The 25,039-nt window shown below is 47.3% G+C and overlaps 1 protein-coding gene across 1 annotated transcript in view; it reads right to left on the bottom strand.

Moving 5' to 3' along the window:
- The window catches only part of FXR2 (FMR1 autosomal homolog 2), a 28,357-nt gene extending 3,715 nt beyond the window's left edge, over positions 1–24,642 (bottom strand). Inside the window, exons 1-10 of the mRNA XM_049766166.1 lie at positions 24,580–24,642; positions 13,305–13,357; positions 12,851–12,944; positions 11,166–11,237; positions 10,930–11,078; positions 9,546–9,639; positions 6,368–6,484; positions 1,671–1,841; positions 1,165–1,243; positions 419–528 (exon numbers count right to left, since the gene is read on the bottom strand). Coding sequence (XP_049622123.1) covers positions 419–528; positions 1,165–1,243; positions 1,671–1,841; positions 6,368–6,484; positions 9,546–9,639; positions 10,930–11,078; positions 11,166–11,180 — 735 coding nt within the window. The 5' untranslated portion in view covers positions 11,181–11,237; positions 12,851–12,944; positions 13,305–13,357; positions 24,580–24,642. The remainder of the gene's footprint in view (positions 1–418; positions 529–1,164; positions 1,244–1,670; positions 1,842–6,367; positions 6,485–9,545; positions 9,640–10,929; positions 11,079–11,165; positions 11,238–12,850; positions 12,945–13,304; positions 13,358–24,579) is intronic.
- Positions 24,643–25,039: the final 397 nt, after the last annotated feature.

Raw genomic sequence — 25,039 nt, 5'->3', positions numbered from 1 at the left:
GATCCTGGTGGGCTTGGGGAACCATATGGAGTGCGGGAACTGAACCCAGGTCAGTTGGTGCAAGGCAAGCAACCTACCAGCTGTATTACTGTTCTAGCCCCACAATCACGTATTTATTGGATGCCAGGAATTCCAAACAGCAATCCTGGATTGCACTGGACAGGTATGTAGGGTGGTTCCAGGAATCAAATTCATGACCTCAGATGTATGAGCTAATCCAGGTATGACCCTTGTCCCAATAAAAGCACTAGACCCCACCCTTTCCCTCAGTAGCCCCACAGTGAGATCTTTCCGACTCTATTGCTAAGGGAAAACCAAAGTTTCTGGTTTTTTTCCTGGAAACCAAGCCCTCAAAGAACGGCTTTCATGACAATCCCACTATTCCCAGAAACAACCACTCTAGGCACAGAGGAGGTACCTCCTCTCTGGGGTTCTTCTTGTCATTATCACCTTCCACTCGAACCCTCACCACACCAGATTTATCCACAATCTCCTGGATCACTTTCCCGTTCTTTCCAATCACTTTGCCTGAAAGAATAAAGGAGGAATTAAGCCTTTAAAGGGCCATGGAGAAGGCACAAAGAGATGAAGTGCATGCTCTGCATGTAGGAGCCCCAGGTTTAATCCTCAGTCCCCTGAACAACATTAGAATAACCCCAGCATGGCATTGGGAAGAGAGAGCTACCAGCACCGCTAAGGCAAACAATCTCTCCGTCTCTATATACTGATTCTGCTTATCTTTCTGTTTGGGGCCATATCAAGCAGTGTTCAGGGCTTATGTTTGCATCTGTGCTCACTAATCACTCACCACTGGCTGAGATCCTGGGAACAGATGGAGTGTCGGGGATCAAATTCAGGCTGGTGACATGCAAGGCAGGAGTCCTACCTGCTAACCTAGCACTCTAGTCCTGGATTCTGCTTAATTTCTTCTGCTACTAGGTTTCCAATTTTTATAAGGCAGAATATAAAATCACTCTGGAAATTGGATTTTATCAAATCAACTGTTATCTTTATAAAATCAGGTGTATATGTTGGATTGCCAAATCCAGAATAACTTTAGAAAATCTCACGTCTGGCCTTCACTTATATTCACTCACTCACTCACTCACTCACTCATTCATATTCTCTCTCTTCCCCGTTTCTCTCATCCCACCCCTAACTCACCAACCAAGTTCCTGGGTACTTGAACAGAGTCCTCAGAAAACTCAAGGTAGCTTCGGGCCTGTCGGCATGCCTCAGGAGTCTTAAAGAAAAAAGGATTATGGAGTTATTTGTAAAACGGAAGGCTCCAATCTTAAACAATGTTCTTCTTGCTAAATCTTCTTTGGGAAAAAATGCTGCCACCAAAGAAAGGGAAGAGGGATGAGTGGTCACTCTAACTCAGGTATCCTTTCTGGTTTTTTTTTTTTTTGTTTGTTTGTTTGTTTCTTGGGTCACACCTGGCAGGGCGGCGCTCAGGGGTTCCTCCTGGCTCTACGCTCAGAAATTGCTCCTGGCAGGCTCAGGGGACCATATGGGATGCTGGGATTCAAACCACCAACCTTCTACATGCAAGGCAAATAAATGCCTTGCCTCCATGCTATCTCTCCGACCTCTCAGGTATCCTTTCTACTATACTCTTTCCTCTCTCTTTAACCCCTAAGGAACCTAGATGACATCTTTTAACTGACCTCCCCATAGATGCGGAAAGTACAGGTTTCTTCACCCAACTCAATGGCAGTCACCCCAGGCACTTTTCGGGCCTGCTGGATGTTGGCTCCATGAGTTCCGATAGCCAGGCCCATTAGGTCCTCTCGCACGGTGAATTCCTCCTGGAAAGCTGCTGCCAACTGCTTACTCGTCTGAAAGGAAAAGCATTGAAGGAATCTCAGAACACCTGTTCCAGGTACCTGATGCTTTGCATAACTTCAAACAAAAACCTATGAATAAAAGCCAGAATGACCCTAATGAATGCCAACCGTATGTGGAGCTGAAGAATTTGATGACTGGGAAAAAAACAAAACAAAACAAAACAAGAATTTGGTAACTTCATTCTATTTCTTTTTTTTTCTTTTTCTTTTTTTTTTTTTGTGGTTTTTGGGTCACACCCGGCAGTGCTTAGGGTTTATTTCTGGCTCCAGGTTCAGAAATTGCTCCTGGCAGGCACAGGGGACCATATGGGGTGCCGGGATTAGAACTGATGACCTCCTGCATGAAAGGCAAATGCCTTACCTCCATGCTATCTCTCCGGCCCCCAACTTCATTCTATTTCCATTTTTCTTTTTTTTTTAAATGCTATTGATTGATTGATTGATTGATTGACTGGTTTCTGGACCACACCCAGCGAAGCTCAGGGGTCACTCCTAGCTCTGCACTCAGAAATTGCCCCTGGCAGGCTGGAGGACCATATGAGATGCCAGGAATCAAACCGAGTCTTTCCCAGGTTGGCTGAATTCAAGGCAAATGCCCTACTGCTATTCTATCTCTCCAGCCCCTATTTTCATTTTTCAAATACCAATGTTTTGATTAAAAAAGAAAAAAGGAACACAGGGGCTGGAGAGATAGCACAGCATTTGTAAGGCATTTTCCTTGCATGTGGTCAACACAAAACGGACCCCGGTTGAATCCTGGCATCCCCTCTGGTCACCCGAGCCTGCCAGGAGTGACTTCTGAGCACAGAGCCAGGAGTAATTCCTGAGAGCCACCAGTATAACCCAAAAACCAATAAATAAATAAATAAATAAATAAATAAATAAATAAACAAACAAACAAACAAACAAATAAACCCAACATATTAGGGATACTTTGGACCAAACTCCCAAAATTCTGAATTTGGCTTTAAATTTTTTTTTTCTTTTTGGGTTGTTTTTTTTTTTTTTTTTTTTTTTGGTTTTTTGGGTCATAACCAGCATCACTCAGGGTTTACTCCTGGCTCTACCTACGCTCAGATCACTCCTGGCAGGCTCGGGGGACAATATGGGATGTCGGGATTCGAACCACTGTCCTTTTGCATGCAAGGCAAATGCCTTACCTCCATGCTATCTCTCCGGCCCCAGATCTTTTTTTTTTTTTTTTTTAAGCAGTTTATTTATTAATAAATTGGTTTTTGGGCCATACCCAGCAATGCTCAGGGGTTACTCCTGGCTCTGCTCAGAAATCATTCCTGGCAAGTTCAGGGACCATATGGGATGCCAGGAATTGAAACTGGGTCTGTCCAGGGTCGGCCGCATGCAAGGCAAATGCTTTACCGCTGTGCTCTCTCTCCAGTCCTCCAGGAGCAACTTAGTGCAGAGCCAAAAGTAACTATTGAGCGCCACCAGTTGTGGCCAAAAACAAAACAAACAAACAAAAACACCCACATAAAATAAACGTATGGAGCACCATATTGTCACTTCATTTTTGTTTGATTTGTTTAAGTACTACTGCTCTGGCTATATCACTTAATTTTGGGGTTTTTTGGAGGGGGGGAGTCACAGCTGGCTGTACTCAGGTATCACTCCTGACAGTGCCTGGGGACCATATATATATGGTGTAGGTGATCAAACCTGACAAACCTGGGCTCGCTGCATGCAAGGCAAATGCTTTACTCATTGTATAATCGCTCTGGCTCCTCACCTCATTTGGGGAGGGGGGCAAGGGGGCTTGAGACTCAGGAGCTATTCCTATCAGATTTAGAGGACCATATGGATACTGGGGGATCGAACCTGTGTCAGCCATGTAAAGGCTGTTGTACTATCACTCCAGGTCATTTTGTTTTGGGGCCACACTCAGTGGTACTCAAGGGCAACTCCTGGCTCTGCACTCTGGGTGGAATCACTTCTGAGCCATGAGATGTGGGATCAAACCCAGGTCAGCCACGTGCAAAGCAGACATCCTACCTGCTTTTGCTCTGGCCCCTCACATCTTTAAATCAGTCCTGAGAAGAGAAAATAGATCCCTCAGTTTAGGGGAAAGAAGCACCAAATACAATGGAAGAGGGCATTCCCAGATTGAAATCCGCTACCTCCAACTTCCAAGATGGACGGTTAGCATTTAAAGCCAGAAAGCACAGCAGGCCAGGCATTTGCCTTCCTCACAGCCACCTGAGATCAATCCCTGGCATCCCATATGACCCCCAGAACCTGCCAGGAGTAACGTCTGAGAGCTGCCAGTGTGATCCAAAATATAAAAACGAAAAGGTGTAGGGGCCGGGCGGTGGCGCTGGAGGTAAGGTGCCTGCCTTGCCTGCGCTAGCCTAGGACGGACCGAGGTTCGATCCCCCGGCGTCCCATATGGTCCCCCAAGAAGCCAGGAGCAACTTCTGAGCGCATAGCCAGGAGTAACCCCTGAGCGTCACAGGGTGTGGCCCAAAAACCAAAAAAAAAAAAAAAAAAAAAAAGAAGGGGCCGGGCGGTGGCGCTAAAGGTAAGGTGCCTGCCTTGCCTGCGCTAGCCTCGGACGGACCGCGGTTCGATCCCCCGGCGTCCCATATGGTCCCCCAAGCCAGGAGCGACTTCTGAGCGCATAGCCAGGAGTAACCCCTGAGCGTCACCGGGTGTGGCCCAAAAACCAAAAAAAAAAAAAAAAAAAAAAAAAAAGAAAAGGTGGTTATGGTTTAATTACATAAAGATTTAGGCAAGAGGGCCCAGAGAGATAGCACAGCGACGTTTGCCTTGCAAGCAGCTGATCCAGGACCAAAGGTGGTTGGTTCAAATCCCGGTGTCCCATATGGTCCCCCGTGCCTGCCAGGAGCTATTTCTGAGCAGACAGCCAGGAGTAACCCCTGAGCACCGCCAGGTGTGGCCCAAAAACCAGAAAAAAAAAAAAAAAAAAAGATTTAGGCAAGAAAGAACTCATAAGAAAAGGTGTTCAGGGGCCGGCGAGGTGGTGCTAGAGGTAAGGTGTCTGCCTTGCTAGCCAAGGAAGGACCTCGGTTTCCCCCGGCGTCCCACATGGTACCCTCAAGCCAGGGGCAATTTCTGAGCGCTTAGCCAGGAGTAACCCCTGAGCATCAAACGGGTGTGGCCCGAAAAACCAAAAAAAAAAAAAAAAAAGGGCTGGAGTGATAGTACAGAGGTAAGGTTACTTGCCTTACAGGTGGCTACCCTGTTCAATCCCCAGCTCCCATAGGATCCTGAGCCCTACCAGGAGTAAGTCCTGAACACGACCAGGTGTGACTGACCGCCCTTTCTTCTCAACTAAAGATATCCAAAATTACTGCTGGTTTCCATAGGAGTCTTAGAAGGATGGTGGGAATTCTCCTTTTACTGACAGACTGCTCTAATGTTTTATGCATTGTGCTTCCATGTAACATTTTACCTGACCAGGGCTAGAATAACAGTATAGAAATTAAGGTGCACCCAGTGGTGCTAGAGGTAAGGCGCCTGCCTTGCGCGCGGTAGCCTAGGACAAACCACGGTTCTAAGTGCATAGCCAGGAGTAACCCCTAAACGTCAAAGGGTGTGGCCCCCCAAAATAAACATTGAGGGCCTAAGAGATAGCACAGCAGTAGGATGTTTGCCTTGCAAGCAGCCGACCCAGGACCAATGGTGGTTCGAATCCTGGCATCCCATATGGTCCCTCCCTGTGCCTGCCAGGAGCGATTTCTGAGCAGAGAGCCAGGAGTAACCCTGGGCACTGCTGGGTTTGTCCCCCCCCCCCCCAATTAAGGTGCACCTGATCTAGGTGCAGCCCTGGAGGTCCCCAAGAACTGCAGGAGTAGCCTGAGTCACCTTCAGCATTCTCAGGTCCTTACAGTGAACTGCCAACCTAACTGGCCAGAAACAGCAGGGAAGGAACCAAGGGCCTCCTGAGGTACCACTTAAGCATGCCCAAAATTAAATTGTGTTTGTTTGGGGATCACACCCAGTGATACTCGGGTTACTTATGGCTCTGCACTTAGGAACTGTTCCTGGCAAGAACAACTGAAATTGAACATGGAATTAGTTCAACCGGAGAATGAACCTGGCTTGACTGCATGCAAGAGGAGCAAGTATGCAAAGCAAACACCTAACCATTGCACTCTCTCTTCAGCACCCACAATGACATTTCAAAGTGTTAATCAAAGAGTTTCGTGGCTGAAAAATTTTTGGGAAAACTATACTGTAACGTAACAGAGCTCTCCTTTCTAACAGAAAAGGGATACAACAGCCAAGCCAGGTTTAATGGCCAAGAAAGACCTTAATCTCTCAGTTCTGTAAATATAGAAAGATGGGCTAAGTAGAGATATCATTCAGCAATAAAAAATGGAGCCAAGGCTAAGAAAGTTTAGTACAAGAAATAAGGTGCTTTCTGCATTGCATAGGGTTGATACCAGGGTCTTCCAAACTGCCAGGAGCAACGTCGAAGCACCACTCAGTGTGGCCCTGAAGCCCACCTCCTCACCCCCAATACTGGAGCCCAAATTTACCTCCAGGTGCTTCGTAGCTTCTTCATTTCGAGACATGAGTAGCAGCTTGGTCCGCAAGCTTCGGAAATGCATATCACCTAGCAGGGATGCCCGCTTCACAGGGGCTTCTGTTGTAGACTAAGAAAAAAAATTAAAGTTATGAAACTTTGAGGAGCCAGAGAGAAATACAGCTTGCCTCGCAAAGAGCCAACTCAAGAGAAATCCCTGGAAGACTGAGCGATAGCATAGTGGTATGGCATTTGCCTTGCCTGTGGCAACCCAGAACACACCCGGTTGGAATCCCTGCATCCCATATGGTTCTGAGCCTGCTATGAGCAATTTCTGAGTGCAGAGCCAGGAGTAAGCCCTCAGCGGTGCCTGTTGTGACCCAAAAACAAAAAGCAAAAAACAAAAAAAAAAAAAAAAAAAAGAGTAATCCCTGAGCGTATATAGGTCTGTCCCAAAAATATAAATTAAAAGCAACAACAGAAAAGGGCTAGTTGCCTAAGAGAGACACCAAGACAGACACAGTAGCTATGAACTGAAAGTAGCACTCAGAGCTTACTGAGGAAGCAGCTCTCCGAGTACAGTGCCAAGCACTAACAGGTGAGATCTCAAACTTCCAAAAACAAGGCTAAGGGACTGGTGTAATAGTACAGCAGACTGGTCACTTGACGTGCATACAGAAAACCCAGGTTTGATCCCCAGGACCTATATGGTCTCCCAGCACCTCCAATTGCTGGGTGTGGCTCAAAAATCAAAACAAATAAAAAAAAAATCAACAAAGGTGCTGGAGCAATAGCACAGCAGTAGGGCTTGCCTTGCACACGGCCAATCCAGAATGGACGGTGGTTCAAATCCCGGCATCCCATATGGTTCCCTGAGCCAGGAGTGATTTCTGAGCGAAGAGCCACAAGTAAACCCTGAGCATCACAGGGTGTGGCCCCAAAAAGCAAAAACAAACAAACAAACAAACAAAAAAAAACACCAACAAAGCCAAGAGTGACTTTACATGCTGGGGACCACTCAGACCCTGGGAATCAGAACATCTGAGTGCCAGGAAAAGGGTAGAAGATAAATCAGGGACAGGGAGATGCCACAAAGAACTAAAATATGTGCTTTGCATGTCATAGTCCAAAGTCTCATCCCTGGTACTACACTAGTGCTGCCAAGAGGAATGTTCCATCGCATAAAGTCCGACCCCCAGCAATGCTAGGGTGACAAGAAAATAAAAACAAAAGATGAAGTCATGGGGCCGGAGAGATAGCATAGCGGCGTTTGCCTTGCAAGCAGCTGATCTAGGACCTAAAGTGGTTGGTTCGAATCCCGGCGTCCCAAAGGGTCCCCCGTGCCTGCCAGGAGCTATTTCTGAGCAGACAGCCAGGAGTAACGCCTGCGCACCGCAGGGTGTGGCCCAAAAACCAAAAACCAAAAAAAAAAAAAGAAAAAAAAGAAAAAGATGAACTCATGCAATTCATTACTTCATGGATGGATCTGAAAAGTCTCATGCTGAGGGAAGTTAGTCAGAAAGAGTGGGACAAATACAGAATGATCTTTCTCATGAGATGGATATAAAGCAACGTAATAATAGAATAGCCAAAGTAACAGAAACTGAGAACTGGTCTTCAGTTTGAATCTTGCCAAAGGAGGGCAAGGGGGATTAAGACAAGGATGGGTAGACGACACTAGGACAAGGAAGAGGGAAGTGGGCACCAAGGGAGGGGGAGTTGTGCTGTATTGTGTTATACATGAAACCCTACCATTAAAAGTATGTAAACCATGGTGCCTAAAGTTAAAAAAATTAAGGAACAGGGGCCAGAGTGGTAGCACAGTGGTAGCCCGTTTGCCTGCACGTGGCTGACCCAGGATGCACTCCGGCATCCCATATGGTCCCGAGCAAGAACCAAGTTCTGAGCGCAGAGCCAGGAGCAACCAGAGCACCGCCGGGTGTGGCAAAAAATAAATAAAAAGAACATTTATTATGCACTTGGCCAACTCAGGATGGATCCTCAGCATCCCATAGAGTCCACCCCCAAGCACCACCAGGTATGACTCCTAAGCACAGAACCAGGAGAAAGCCCTGAACACAGCCAGGTATGGCCCAAAAACAAACAAAAAATAAAAAAAAATTGGAGCCGGAGAGATGGCATGGAAGTAAGACGTTTGTCTTGCATGCAGAAGGTTGGTGGTTTGAATCCCAGCATCCCATATGGTCCCGAGTCTGCCAGGAGCAATTTCTGAGCATAGAGCCAGGAGTAACCCGAGTGCTGCTGGGTGTGACCCAAAAGCCAAAAATAAAATAAACAAAAATAAAATTTAAGGGGCCTGTGAGCTAGCAAAGGGTTTAAGATGCTTACCTTGCACTGACACCAATCCTATTTCAAACCTCAGTACTATTTATGGTCTCCTGAGCAATGCCAGCAAGTGATCCTTGAGCCAAGGGTCAGTAGTCCCTGAGTATTGTTAGATATGGCTCAAGAACCCCCAAAACCAAGTAACCACATAAAATAAGGGGAGAGAGGCTAAGGAAAAGTAGTACTACCTGGGCCCACAGAAGTCACAAGTAATAAAGGTCTGACAAAACACATAAGCACATTTTTGCATAGAAATTGAAAGGAGGGTTGGAGAAAGTGTTTTAGTAGAGGGCAAAGCACTTTTCCTTGGACGTAGGTTTGATCCCCAGCACTACATATGGTCTTTTATAAGCACAGACCTAAGAACGTGGTCCAAACCCATAATCCCTCCAAAAAAGGGTGAAGAAAAATGGGGTAAAAGAACTTATGTGAGGGCCCGGAGAGATAGCACAGCGGCTTTTGCCTTGCAAGCAGCCAATCCAGGACCAAAGGTGGTTGGTTCGAATCCTGGTGTCCCATATGGTCCCCCGTGCCTGCCAGGAGCTATTTCTGAGCAGACAGCCAGGAGTAACCCCTGAGCACCGCCGGGTGTGGCCCAAAAACCAAAAAAAAAAAAAAAAAAAAAAAGAACTTATGTGAACAGGGCCAGAGAGAGACAAGCAGCCGATTCAGGACCCAAGGTGGTTGGTTAGAATCCCGGCGTCCCATAGGGTCCCCGTGCCTGCCAGGAGCTATTTCTGAGCAGACAGCCAGGAGTAACCCCTGAGTACCACCGGGTGTGGCCCAAAAACCAAAGGAAAAAAAAAAAAAAGAACTTATGTGAAATTAAGATGAAATAAACTCACCAGAATGAAGAGCTCACTATTTGTGATGTTGAGAAAGATACAGTTCGCTCCCAATGCTTTCTTGAACTCTTTATGGACATTTTCATTGGAGCAGCTGCAAAAATAAAATCATAAAGTGCTCAGAGGGCTGAGTGCAGAATGCACTATGGTTTGGGGAAAGAGAGAGGGATCAAGGGAAATGAGAGAAAGAATGCAACAAAGAACTGGGACTAGGAAACAAAGGCACCGAGATATGCTCAACAAGAGGGGCCGAAGAAATAATACAGCGGATGGGGCCGGGTAGGTGGCGCTGGAGGTAAGGTGTCTGCCTTGCAAGCGCTAGCCAAGGAAGGACCGCGGTTCGATCCCCCGGCGTCCCATATGGTCCCCCCAAGCCAGGGGCGATTTCTGAGCACATAGCCAGGAGTAACCCCTGAGCGTCAAATGGGTGTGGCCCAAAAACCAAAAACAAAAAAACAAAAACAAAAAAAAAAAAAAAAAAAAAAAAAGAAATAATACAGCGGGTAAGGCGCTTGGATCACATGTGGACAACCTGGGTTCAACCTCTAGCACTACCAGGAATCATTCCTGAACACAGAGCCAGAGGTAAACCCGCAGAAATTTCTGGCTGCTTCTCAAAAATAGTTATTGCTGCTTAACCTTGTTTTTCTTTCTTTTTTTTGTTTTTTGGGCCATACCCGGTGGTGCTCAGAGGTTACTCCTAGCTGTCTGCTCAGAAATAGCTCCTGGCAGGCACGGGGGACCATATGGGACACCAGGATTCGAACCAACCACCTTTGGTCCTGGATCGGCTGCTTGCAAGGCAAACGCCGCTGAGCTATCTCTCTGGGCCCTTAACCTTGTTTTTCAATGACCAGTGCTGGATCACAGGTATAAAAAAGGCTAAAAACCAGAGGCTGAGTGTAGTTTGTAGGCTGGAGACCTGGATTCAATCCCTGGCACCACATGGTTCCCCAGTCCTACCAGAAGCAACTTGCAAGCCCAAGACCTGAGAGTAGTCCCTATTCACTGCTAGTGATGTTGCCCCAGAACAAAATTTTATTTTATTTTATTTTTAGTTTTTGGGCCAACCTGGCAGTGCTCCGGGAAGTTACGTTACTCCTGGCTCTGAGCTCAAAAACTACTCCTGGCAGACTCGGGGGACCATATGGGACGCCGGGAATCCAGTCCAGGTCTGTCGTGGGTCAGCCGTGTCCAAGGCAAACGCCCTACCACTGTGCTATCACTCAGGCCCCTCCCAAAACAAAATGTAAAGAAGATTAAATTACACTCTAGAGGGCCAAGGAAACAACAGAAGACTGAAAATGGGATTGGAACCTGGAAAAGACATGACAGAGGAATATTGCTAAAAGGGCCCTCCACGCCCAACATCCATAATACTTACGCCTCTCGCAGATCCTCAGGTACAGCCATGGTAACCTTGAAGAAGCTGCCTTTGGTTGCAAGGGGATTGGGATTAACAGGCCGGAGCCGTTCCAAGGTGACAATCTCATTGTAAGTAGCATCACAGGCAGCATATTCTATGACATAGAACTGAGAGAAGAAAGAAAGTTATTTCCACCTGCCCAGGATTAGAACATGAATTTTAGCATTTGTCCCAAGGACTTCACCATCACTCACATCTCCCTTCATCATCCGCACCCGAGCCAGCCACCAACCACAAGGTTCTTGTTCATTGGCTCGAGAATAAACCTGAAGAGAAATTGAAAATAAAGATATTGAGAACCTCCCAAAAACATTAAAACAAAAACAAACTAACAAACAAAAAATCCACGTAGAAACAGAGATTCCATAGTACAGGAGTTAAGATCTTACATGCTGTAGACCCCAGAGTTCCATGCACCATAGGGTTCCCCAGCACCAATAGGAGTAGCCTCAGCACTGCCAGGTAACCCCAAAACACAAAATAATCAAAAATATCAAAAATGGAATAAACATTAAGCCTTCAGGGACAAGAGAAATTACAGTGAGGCAGACAACTGCCTTGCATACAGCCAACCTAGGTTTAATCCCCAGCACCAATATGATCCTGAATTCCAACAGAAATGATCTCTAACTTAAGTAGCACAACGTCAGCAGTAAGCCCTGAGCACAGCCAGGATCCAAAAACTATCTCAAATCCCCATCCCCAACTTACACACACAAAAAAGAAATACTAATTAAAAATCAGAGAACAGGGGTTAAGGTATATGCCTTCATCTTACTGAACATGATTTGATCCCCGGCACTATAGCATCACTGGCTCAGATCTTTTTTTTTGTTTTTGTTTTTTTTTTGGGTCACACCCGGCAGTGCTCAGGGGTTACTCCTGGCTCTATGCTCAGAAATCGCTCCTGGCAGGCACGGGGGACCATATGGGACGCCGGGATTTGAACCACGGACCTTCTGCATGAAAGGCAAACACCTTACCTCCATGCTATCTCTCCGGCCCCACTGGCTCAGATCTTAACACTGAACCCTCAATGCAATTGGCAGAATACCGAAAAATAAGACAATACTAGATTTTAGATATAGATGGAAGAAAGATGAATCCCTGAAACTGGAAAACCCCGAGAATCTTACTGAGTGCACAGGGGCCTCTCCACTTCCACCATCCGTGATACTCACACTATAACATCCTCAATTCATGAACTGCTACAATTCACTTTTGGGGGGGGGGGTTTGAGAGGAGGGTCACACCCGGCAGCGCTCAGGGGTTACTCTCGTCTCTACGCTCAGAAATCGCTCCTGGCAGGCTCGAGGACCATATGGGATGCTGGGATTTGAATGACTGTCCTTCTGCATGCAAGGCAAACGCACTACCTTCATGCTATCTCTCTGGTCCCAATTCACTTTTTTTTTTTTGTTAGTTTGTTTTTTGGGGGCCACACCTGGCGGTCCTCAGGGGTTACTCCTGGCTCTGCGATCAGAAATCACTCCTGGCAGGCTCAGGGGACATACAGGATGCTGGGGATCAAGCCCGGGTGGGCCGTGTCCAAGGCAAAAAAGTCCTACCAGCTGTGCTATCGCTCTGACCCCTTGTTCGATTTGTGAGCAAAAACCCTGCGCATTTGAGTGAACGAAGTAGTGCTGGGGACCAAACCCAGGCTTCCTCATGCAAAGCATGCACAGGCCCTCTGCGCTCCCTCCACCAGTCCACGCAATTCACTTTTCTATAAACCATCTGGCTGGAGTAGCAGCTTAGTCTGGGGAGGAAGGAGAGAGAACCAACCAGTAAGGAGTCTAACATAATGCCACCAGGGCAACGTAGATGGAGAATCCTGGTTAAGGGGACGTTTAGAAAAGATGGTCTCCATGGCCCTTACCTCCACCTCATCCCCTTCTGTGATCTCCTTTTTATAGTCAGCTGGAGGTGGTAGCCGGACATCCCCAAAAGGAATTTGTCTTTCACTCTGCCAGCTGCAAGGAAAACAGTGATGTGAAAGCTAATCAGGCTGATGTGACTGCCCTTTCCTTCAGGAAGGGCTTACTGCCACCGGGCAATGGCTACCTTCCCTAGTGACTAGAGGCTAAACCCCAGGCCTTGCTCCGTACTGGTGGCTTCCATCTCTTACTAGAATCTATATACTAGATCAAAAGGCCTCCACCCTCACCAAATTTCAGCCCTTTCCATATAAGTTGTGTCCCCCACCCCCACCCCACCCCCAAACCTAGCTCTCCCCTCCCAATACATGCCACAGGAGACTCAGCTGCCCCTCTTCTGCACTCTCCCCTTCTAGGACATAGTATATCCTGGATTCTCTATCCCCAAGGTCTTACTTGTTTTCAAAGAAGATGGTGACAGAGTCTTCATGGACATCCTTCACAAAGCCCTAAAATAGATTTTAGAAGAAAATAAAAAGAAAATTACGTTTACTGTGACCTCGGAGCCGGCGTGGTGGCGCTAGAGGTAAGGTGTGTCTGCCTTGTGAGCACTAGCCTAGGACGGACAGTGGTTCGATCCCCCCGCGTCCCATATGGTCCCCCAAGCCAGGAGCAACTTCTGAGCGCATAGCCAAGAGTAACCCCTGAGCGTCACCGGGTGTGGCCCAGAAACCAAAAAAAAAAAAAAAAAAATCCATTTACTGTGACCTCAGCCATTATAGGAGCAGAAACATTTGTATGGTCTTATACTAACTTTGGAAGGGACATAAGCAATGCAAAGACAGAGCCAGGAGAGCTTTATTGGGGGAAAAGTATAAATGTTAAAGATAGAGAGGCAGGCAGGAAATGACATTGGCATGGCCAGAAGTATAGCAAAACCTAGAAAACTAAGTAGAATAAATAAAAGTGGGGGACCTGGAGAGAGTACAACAGGTAAGCCTTGCACATACCACAGTTCGTTCCCGACATCCCAGATGGTGTCCCAAACACCATTAAGAGTAATTCCTGGGTGAAGAGACACGAGTGACCCCTGAGCATCACCAGGTGTGTTGGAAAAACAAAACAGACAAAAGACTTAAGTGGACGTGGAAACACCTGATTCAGAACTGCTTGAGAGTGGGAGAAAGATCAAGGACTGAGATGCTTTGCATGCAGAGGCCCAGATTAGAGCCCCAGTACTCAGAGTACCATGGAATGTGACCTTTCCGCACAGAATCCAGAATAGCACTATCTCTGCTGGGTGAGACCCCAAACGAAAACAAACCAAAAGACCTGCTTGGAGACTCTAGGCCTACTTGGTCCCCCGAAGGACCTCTGAAGGTGCTAAGTCTCTTGCCAGAGCTCAATTAAAATACCAACACTCAGCAAGGCCAATATTCTGTGAGACAATGTGAAGCTATCCTGGAGTACAACAAGCAGGATCTGTCCTGAGAAAAGATCTAACTCTACATTAAAGCAAGAGATCTAAGCCAATGCCTTGAAGCCTGGGACCATGGGGACACCAAAGATACTAAACAGGGGCTGGAGGACAGCGCAGTGGTAGGGCCTTGGCCTTGCATGGGGGCTGAACCAGGTTCGATCCCCGGCATCCCATATGGCCCCCAAATCAGGAACGATTTCTAAGCACATAGCCAGGAGTGACCCTTGAGCATCACTGGGTGTGGCCCAAAAACCAAAAAAGAAAAAATAGAAAGAAACCAATTTTAGGGGGCCGGAGAGCTAGCATAGAGGTAAGGTTTGCCTTACATCCAGAAAGATGTGGTTCAATCTCGGCAACCCATATAGTCCCCCAAGCCTGCCAGGGCATGTGCCTGCAATTTCTGAGCACAGAGCCAGGAGTAACCCCTGAGTGCTGCCAAGTGTGACCCAAAAACCAGAAACACCAATTTTAGAGTTAGCAAATAAGTGATCTTTGTGTGGTGCAGGGTACCAACCATGATTATACATGGGTTTGATCTCAGCACCCTGTATGGTCTCCTGAGCAAGATCCCCTAGGAGGACCTGGCTCAATTTACACCACAAAATATGAAAATAATAAAATTGTAGATGTCCCTAATCTTGATCCTTATTATCTTAATGAAAGCTGAAGAGGGCTGGAGAGATAGCACAGCGGTAGGGCATTTGCCTTGCTCACATCTGATCCAGGACTGACCTGGGTTCAATTCCCGGCATCCCATATGGTCCCCCGAGCCTGCCAGGAGCGATTTCTGAGCACAGAGCCAGGAGGAACCCCTGAACACCTCTGGGTGTGGCCAAAAAAAATAAATAAAGTCAAACAAAAGATGAGAAATGGATAGTTCATCCACCTTTTATTTTCTGTCTTCACTAAGGAAGCCAAACCTGTCTTCTCTAATCCTAATTTCTCCACTTTCTCTTCCTATTTTTTCACATTCAAAATTAACTAATTTTTATATAGTAAAAAGTATCAATTTATCTTTTTGTGTGATCTCTAGACATCCCATATTATCCCCCTCAGCACCACCAGGAGATGGCACCCCCAAAATAAAGGAGATCTGCCTTATGCAAGACCACGAAGATTTTCCTCCTTCTAGTAGTTCTATTTTTATAGCCAAGAGTAAAAGCCAAGAGTAGGAAGAAATGAAAACTGGTTGATTTAAAAGAAGCGGGGGCAGAGAGACAGAACAGCAGCACTGCAGGCAGGGCCCTTTCTTGCACATGGCCAACCCAGGTTGGATCCTCAGCAGCCCTGTACCCAGGCACTACCAGGAATGTCTCTGAGCACAGAGTTAGGAGTAAGCCCTGAGAACTGCTAGATGTGGCCCCGCAAAACAATAAACGGGGAGGGGGTGACAGTACACTCACACACTTGCGAGGCATTCGCTCTACAAGTGAGCCACATCTTGACCCAGCTTTACTTCGTATTTGGAGGGCCACATCCACCAGTGATCTGAAACTACTCCCGGCTTTGCTTCAGGTTTGCTGCCAGTAGCGCAGAGCCAGGTAAGGTACTGAACTGGAGTCTCCTACAAGTAAAGAATGCATTCCAGCCTTTGATATCCCAGCTGTTTTTGTTTTGTTGTTTTTCAAACAGGACCCACATATAGCAGCGGAACTGGGGTTGGGGGGGCAAGGATTTCTCCTGAATCTTGAAAGTTCAGCGGCAATGCCATAGTAGAAGACTGGAGGTGGATACACATGCTCAGGGCACCATGGAGTACAAGGGTTGAGCTAGGCACTGAGTTATCTCCCTGACTCTTACTAGTTTGTCTGAGGGACGTCTGGCCACACCTGATGGTACTCAGAAGCTGTACACAGCCGTGTCAAGAGTAACCCTGGCTGTGGTCAGAGGACCATAAGGTGCTACAAGGTCATAGCCACTGCAGCTGCACGCAAGACAAGTGTCTTGTGTCCTGTATCATCTCTTTACCCCACTCAATTTTCCTATTTTGTATTTAAGCTTATTATCTGTTTTGATTAAACTTGGTCAGTCATGGATCAAGATTTAGCCCCACAGACTGGACACTTACTTGCCTTGCAAGTGGCTGACCCCGGCTCAATTCCCAGAACCCCAGATGGCCCCTCAAGCCCTCTCGGAATGAACCTGAGCACAGAACTCAGAGTAAGCCTAAAAAAATGAAAGATTCGGTTTGTTTCATTTTTGGGTCACACTGATGTTATTCTTAGCACAGCACTCCAGAGGTTCTCCTAGAGCTGCCGGGGGAATATGTAGTACCTGCGATAGAACTCTGGCCTCTAGATCGCGAAGAATGCGCAAGTCCTCCAACCTGTCCACCAGCTCCACAGTTGAAAAACTGCAGAACTTCATACATACAAGTTCTACCACTAAGTTACATCCTCAGTCCCCACGTTTTGGATCACACCTGGCGGTACAGAGTTTGCTCAGGGATCACCTCTGGCGGCTTGGGAGCCCATGTATGGTACCAGAGACCGAAGCCAGTTAGGCTGCGTGTGCAAGGCAAGCCCCTGTCCACTGTATTTTTATCATCACTCCAGTCCATTCTACAGTTCAGTTTTAACTTATTAATATCCAGTTATTTGCTGGAAAGACTATCTTTTTATATAAAATTTAAATTTTGGGGCCCATACCTTTTTTTGTTGTTTATGTTGGTAATGCTCAGGAGTTACTCTTGTCTCTGAACTGGGGAATTACTCCTGGCACTACTTGGGACCAAACAGGATGCCAAGGATCCAAACCAGGTTGGCTGCATGCAAGGCAAACACCCTACATGCTGTACTACTGCTCTAGTCCCTTAATACCCATTCTTAGTACTTTCCACTCAACCCTCTGAAGCAATTTTACCCTCTCTCCTTAGAATTCTTCTCTTAGCGCCTAAAGCAACCTTTTCTCTTTCTCTCCCCTTAATATAAATAGGGCCGCTTCAACCAACTTCTTCAGTAGTCTATCCAATAATTTTTGAGGTCTACCTGGTTTTTGCAGGTGCGCCCTGGCAATGCTCAGGGAACCAGAATGTGCTGGGAATGGAACCAAAGGTCCCAATATTCAAAATCTGTACTCCAGCCTGCTGAACTAGCACTCCCTCCCCTCCCCTCCCCTCCCCTTCTCCCCTCTCCTCTCCTCACGAAGTTACACTTTACTCCTCTCCTCTCCTCTCCTCCCCTCCCCTCCCCTCTCCTCACGAAGTTACACTTTATATTATTCATAAAAAAAAATCACTGTTTTAAGCAAAAATAAATAGAAGAAAAAAATCAGTCTTTTGTTTTGGGGCCACACCCAGCAGTGCTCAGTCCCTACTCCTGTTCTGCACTTAGGCATCACTCTTGGCAGACTACGGAATACTGAGGATCAAACCTGGGTGAGACACATGCACAGCAAATGTCCTACGCCCTGCCTCTAGCTCCTCATTCTTGTATGACCACACCCAGTGGTGTGCAGAGCTTATTCCTAGCTGTGTTCAGGAATTGAACGGGGTAGACTACATGCAAGTCAAGGACCTTAGTCTCTGGAATCTGGCCCTTAGTCAGGTGCTCACTGTTGTCGTTCCAGGATCCTTTTCCTGGCAATCTCTGGTATTGCCAGGAACAACTGCCAAGAGTGTATCTCCTAAGCACAACCCCAAACTCTACACCTTCCTCTGCTTGCTTCTAGTGCCCACAAGAGGTCTAACAAACAGAAGAGATCCCTAGGTTCCTAGGCACTCCAGTTTCACCAAATTAGAGGACATGAACGTAGTTCTCAAATTTCAGCCCATCTTCTAGTCTTAGATTCTCAAAAGGCAGGAGAATTGAATGAGGCGAAAACGAGAAGGCCCTGGTAAAGCCACACACTGAAACTGAGGATGATGCACATTCCTTAAGAGAAAATAAAAAGCAGAAATTAGAATATCAAAGATATGAAAGCCTTAGGAGCTGAAACAGACACCTCACCTAGAGAGTACAACCTAAGAAAAAACTTACGGGGCACAGAGACAGCTCAGTAACCTAGAGAACATGCCAGGCATGGCAGAGCCCTGCTAAATTCTTGGCAACCACATGGCAACCAGAATGGCTACCAGCAACCCCAACCACTGACCTGGGAATAGCCCCTGAGCACTGCCAGATATTTATTGCCTGGCCCTCCATAAAAAGAATACTCTTGGGCCCGGAGAGATAGCACAGCGGCATTTGCCTTGCAAGCAGCCGATCCAGGACCGAACGTGGTTAGTTCTAATTCCGGTGTCCCATAGGGTCCCCCGTGCCTGCCAGGAGCTATTTCTGAGCAGACAGCCAGGAGTAACCCCTGAGCACCGCCGGATGTGGCCCAAAAACCAAAAAAAAAAAAAAATAATAATAATACTCTTGGTGCTAGAGTGAAAATATAGTAGGTTGGGCTTCTGTCTTACACACAGCCAACTTTGACTTTTCACTCCTAGCATCTCATATGGCCTCCCACACTCCACCAGGAGTGAGCTCTGAACCCAGAGCCAGAAGTAAACCCTGAGCACTGCCAAATACTCCTTCCCTAAGAAAGATGTATGCGGCCGGAGAGATGGCATGGAGGTAAGGTGTTTGCCTTTCATGCAGGAGGTCATCAGTTCGAATCCAGGTGTCCCATATGGTCCCCCGTGCCTGCCAGGAGCAATTTCTGAGCGTGAAGCCAGGAATAACCCCTGAGCACTGCCGGGTGTGACCCAAAAACCACAAAAAAAAAAAAAAAAAAAAGAAAGATGTATGCATTTTCGGAACTCTAAATCCAAAAACAAAAGTTGATAGAATAGCTATAAAGTAACGTAGGTCCCAAATCTAACAGTTGTAATTTCTGTGAAGGAAAAAAAGTCTCCTAAATTCATAGTTCTAAAAACAACATAAACAAAACCAGACTGATAACACAACAGGTAAGATGTTTGCCTTGCACATGGGCACCCAGGGTTCGATCCCGGCATCCCATAAGGTCCGATAAGCCTGCCAGGAGTGATTTCTGAGTAGAGCCAGGAATAACCCCAGTGCTGAGTGCCCAAGGGTGTGTGGCCCCAAAACACCAAAAATAAATAAACAAACAAACAACATAAACATTCCATGATTTACATAGAAGTTTGCTGAGTCATAAAGGCAGTAGTGGGTGGAGATATTGCTCAACAGAACAGCACCTATATCGTATAAGTGAGGTCTTGGTTCAATCCCCAGACCCACACCAAAAAAATCAGTATCAAGTACAGAATAGTTTAGAACCTATATAGCTTTCTGAAAATTTAAGAAAGATTAACCTGGGGACATAGGTAGAACAGTGTGTAGGGTACCTGCTTTGCACAGTCAACATGCATTCAATCCTTAAACCAACCTGATCTAGCCCTGTCAAAAATGAACCCTGAGGGGCCGGAAAGATAGCATGGAGGCAAGGCGTTTGCCTTTCATGCAGGAGGTCATCGGTTTGAATCCCCCGTGCCTGCCAGGAGCAATTTCTGAGCCTGGAGCCAGGAATAATCTGAGCGCTGCCAGGAGTGACCCAAAAACCACAAAAAAAAAAAAAAATTGAACCCTGAGGTTAGAGACAAGAGTAAACACTGACCATAGTCAGATGTGACCCCAAAATAAAACAAAGATTGGGCCCGGAGAGATAGCACAGCGATGTTTGCCTTGCAAGCAGCCGATCCAGGACCTAAAGTGGTTGGTTCAAATCCTGGCGTCCCATATGGTCCCCAGAGCCTGCCAGGAGCTATTTCTGAGCAGACAGCCAGGAGTAACCCCTGAGCACCGCCGGGTGTGGGGCCCCCCCCCCAAAAAAAAAGATTAATCTGATTTTAGGTATATACTGTTGTCTTAATTAAGGTATAGGACTGGGGCTGGGAAGGTGGCGCTAGAGGTAAGGTGTCTGCCTTGCAAGCTCTAGTGTAGGACGGACCGCAGTTCGATCTCCCGGTGTCCCATATGGTCCCCCCCAAGCCAGGGGCGATTTCTGAGCGCATAGCCAGGAGTAACCCCTGAGCGTCAAACGGGTGTGGCCCAAAGACAAAAACAAACAAACAAACAAAAAAAGGTATAGGACTAAAAATGCTTAAGTGCCCACTTTAAAGAGGTCCCTAAAGGCCAGAAGAATAGCATAGTGGGCTGGAGAGATAGCATGAGGTAAGGCATTTGCCTTGCATGCAGAAGGTCGGTGGTTCAAATCCCGACATCCCATATGGTCTCCCGAGCCTGCCAGGAGCGATTTCTGAGTGTAGAACCAAGAGTAACCCCTGAGTGCTGCCGCTGTGACCCAAAAACCAAAAACAAACAAACAAAAAAAGAATAGTATAGCATAGCATTTGCTTTGTATGTGGCTGACCAGGATTCAATCTACAGCATTCTATAGGGTACCCCAGCTGCCAGGAGTAATTCCTGAGTGCAGAACCAGGAGTAACCTCTGCGCATCGCCCAGTATGGCCCAACAACAAACAAAAGGTGCTTACCAAATTCACATTACCTGGCTTCCAGCTAACTTTCCCACTCCACTTCGATTCTAAGTATTCTGTCCCCAATTTACTTACGATCCAAGTACACAGAAAAAGGGAAAAGTTTTAGAGATTTTCCTGCTGACTCTTAGCTGTAACAAAGAAAGTATCTCCCTTCCCAGTCATCGCACAGAGTTAATCTGAATTGGGCACCAACCTTTCCCAACTGTTTTTGGTTCCCATACTTTATAAAACAAGCAAATCACCTTGGTTTCAAACTCAACTTACAAATCACTTTTTGGGGTGAGAAAGGTACTATAAGGGGTAACTACATGCCTTCCTTACCTGTGGCTGCCCCCATTCAATCTCACTGCATATGGACCAGAGAAGAGTATGGCCCAAACCTCCCAACCCAAAAAAATGGAGCAATTTTTTTTTTTTGACCAAAGTTACGGTACAGGAGGTAGACTTGCCTTTCATGTGACAATTCTGGTTCAAATCCCTGGCACCACATATAGTCACCCAAGCACTATCAGAGGACACTCCTAAGCACAGAGACAGAAATAGCCTTTGAGCACAGCCAGGTATGACAAAAAAGAAAGAAAGGGGCTAGAGCGATAGAACAACAGGAGGCACGTGGCCAACACTGGATGGACCCCAGTTTGATTCTCAGCATCACATATGGTCCCCGCCTGCCAGGAGTGATTTCTGAGCGCAGAGTCAGGAGTAACCCCTGAACGTTGCTGGGTGTGACCCCAAAACCAAGAAAACCAAAGAATTCCTTTTCTTGGAACTCAGAATGTGAGTGTCAGGTGGACTTCCAAAGATAAGATACTAGAGAAAACTCATAAATACTATGATCAATGGGCCAGAGCAAGAGTACAGTGGTTAGGGCAATTGCCCTGCAACACAACCTACCTGGGTTCAATCCCAGGCATTACATAAGGTCCCCTGAGACCCTACGAGGAGTGATCCCCGAGTGCAGAACCAGGAGTAAGCCCTGAGCATCAACAGGTGTGGCCCCAAAACAAAAACAAACAAAAAAGGAGGCATGTAGAATGGGTAAGAACTGCCTGCTCTGAACTTTATCAATTGAAACTAGGGAAGAAACTTTCCATGCCAAAGGAAAATGCATGGCCTTTTTCAGTTTACAGTTACAGTAAAATCTGACTTCACAGGGAAGAACTCAGAAAAAGCCATTTCTAAGGCCATAAAAAAAAAAAAAAAAAGCTTGAGGGGAAGAGAGGGGATGCTTCTCACGAGTGATGTTAGAAGGTATCCCTATTCTTGCTCCTCCATTAAATAAAGAGAGATGACACGAAGAAAAGATTTTGAGAATTCAAGTCATAAAGCCCCAAGACAGTTAAAATAACAAATCACACAAAGAAACATTCCTGACAGTCAAAAGGGTTCTCTCCTGGCTTAATTTAAAGGAGGGAAGGGGGATGTCCTAGAAAAGGAGATAATAAATAAAGAGCTCTAAGGAACCAAATCCCAGGGAAGGAGAGAGTAGAAGTCAACAAGGACCTTTGAAAGACAGTCCTCTCCTTCTGATAAGAGTCCCAAATTGGGATAACTGATCCAAAATAAAGGCTCCTGTCAGAGGAAACCTTACAAAAAAAGGGGGAATCCTGGCGACATCTTTCAGAAATCACCCATTTCTTGACCTTATGACTGATACGCTCTCAATGTGTGCTAGGTCAAAAAGTTGGATAATAAATACAAAAATCTATATCCCTGGGCAGAACGACAGATGGGGGTGGGGGGGTGGACCTTGAATTAGAAGAAAGGAATGGGGTACAAGGAGAAATGAAGCTGCCACCTTATGGCAAAGGAGGAGGCTTGACTGCTACATCCCGGAGTAGTAGCTCAGATCAAAGATGCCAAATGTCATCAAGGAGTTGTGCTTCTCCGAAAGGTCGGGAAAGAGAAATAAAGTGTGTGAAAGTGGAGGAAGTCTTCCAAGTCTGTGGGAGGTAGATTCAAGGCAGATAGATTAGATAGAAAGATAGATGATAGGACTGTCTTCCTGAGGGGACTCCCAAGGATAGATAGAGGATAGATAGATGACAGCTAGAACTGTCTTCCTGAGGGGACCCCTCAGGATAGGATAGGATAGGATAGGATAGGATAGGATAGGATAGGATAGGATAAGACTATCTTCATGAGAGGACTCCCAAGGCTGGATGGATAGATAAGACAGATGGATGATAGATAGGACTATCTTCCTAAGGGGACTCCCAAGGATAGATGGAGAGATAGATGATAGGACTGTCTTCCTGAGGGGACTCTCAAGGATAGAAAGATGATAGATAGAACTGTCTTCTGAGGGGACCCCCAACGATGGATGGATGGGTGGATGGATGGATAGGTCTTCATGAGAGTACTCCCAAGGCTGGATGGATAGACAGATGGATGATAGATAGGACTGTCTTCCTGAGGGGACTCCCAAGGATGGATGGATGGATAAATAGGACTGTCTTCATGAGGGGACTCCAAAGGATGGATGGAAAGGTGGATAAATAGAGGACTGTCTTCCTGAGGAGACTCCTAGATAGATGATAGACAGGACTGTCTTCCTGAGGAGAATTTCAAGGATGGATAGATGGATGGATGGATGATAGATAGGACTGTCTTCCTAGATAGATGATAGATAGGACTGTCTTCCTGAGGGGACTCCCAAGGATAGAGGATAGACAGATGATAGGTGATAGATGATAGGACTATCTTCCTGAGGAGACTCCCAAGGATGGATAGATGGATGGATGGATGATAGGATTGTCTTCCTGAGGAGACTTCCAAGGGTAGTTAGGACTGTCTTCCTGAGATAGATGATCGATAGATAAATGGATAGATAGGACTATCTTCCTGAGGGGACTCCCAAGGATAAATAGATGGATAGATGGATGAATGGATGATAGATAGGATTGTCTTCCTGAGGGGACTCCCAAGGATAGTTAGGACTGTCTTCCTGATAGATGATAGATAGGTAGGTAGGTAAGTAGGTAGGTAGATGATAGATGGATGGATAGATGGATGGATAGATAGATAGATAGATAGATAGATAGATAGATAGATAGATAGATAGATAGATAGATAGATAGGACTGTCTTCCTGAGGGGACTCCCAAGGATAGTTAGGACTGTCTTCCTGAGAGATAGATGACAGATGACAGATAGATAGATAGATAGATAGATAGATAGATAGATAGATAGATAGATAGATAGGACTATCTTCCTGAAGGGACTCCCAAGGATGGATAGATGGATGGATGATAAGATAGGACTGTCTTCCTGAGGGGAATCCCAAGGGTGGATGGGTAGATGGACAGATGGATAAATGGATGGATGGAGAGATAGATGGATGGATGGATGGATGGTGGATAGGTAGATGGACAGATGGATAAATGGATGGATGGATGATAGATAGGACTGTCTTCTTGAGGGGAATCCCAAGGATGGATGGATGGATGGATGGATGGATGGATGGATGGATGGATGGATGGATGGATAGATGGATGGATGGATGGGTAGATGGACAGATGGACAGATGGATAAATGGATGGATGGACAGATGGGGAGATGGATGGATGATAGACAGGACTGTCTTCCTGAGGGGACTCCCAAGGATGGAGAGATGGAGAGATAGATGGATGGACGGATGGATGGAGACAGAGGGATGGAGGGCAGCCGGACTGTCTCCCCAGGGGGCCCCCAGCGTGGGGCAGGCAGCGGCCTCGAGGCTCCCGCTTCTCCCCCCGGGCTGGCCTGGGTCGGGCGCCCCTGGGCCGCGGGGGGCGGGCGGGGAGGCCGGCGGGGCCTCACCTTGTAGAAGGCGCCGTTGGAGCCGCGCACCTCCACGGGCAGCCCCGACTCGGCGTCCCCGCCCATGGCGCCCTGCGGCCGGGCCGGGGCTGCCCGGCGTCTCCCCGGAGGCGGCGGCGGGAGGCGCGCCCGGCCGCAGCCGACGAGCAGGGGGCCGGAGCCGGGGCGCTCCCCGTCCGCCGCCGCCGCCGCCGCCTTGGGGTCCGCCACCGTGAGGAGCGAGACGGCCGCGCCGCCGTCGCCTCGGCTTCCTTCTTCCCCTCAGGCTCGGGACGCGCCGCCGCCGCCGCCTCCTCTTCACCTCAGCCGCGCCGCCGCCGACTGCGCCTGCGCGCGCGCGCGCCCAGCCCTTGGGGGCCGCCGCGCAGGCGCCCGCGCGCCCGCGCAACGCCCACCGCGCAGGCGCGACCCGGCGCGCGCTCTCCTCTCGGGGCTTCGGGGCTTCTCCGTGCGCTCGCTC

The sequence above is a fragment of the Suncus etruscus genome, chromosome 20, assembly GCF_024139225.1.
Source record: "Suncus etruscus isolate mSunEtr1 chromosome 20, mSunEtr1.pri.cur, whole genome shotgun sequence".
In the NCBI taxonomy this organism is placed as follows: Eukaryota; Metazoa; Chordata; class Mammalia; order Eulipotyphla; family Soricidae; genus Suncus; species Suncus etruscus.
The sequence above is the reverse complement of the archived record's forward strand: the minus strand, read 5'-3'. Positions and strand labels throughout refer to the sequence as shown.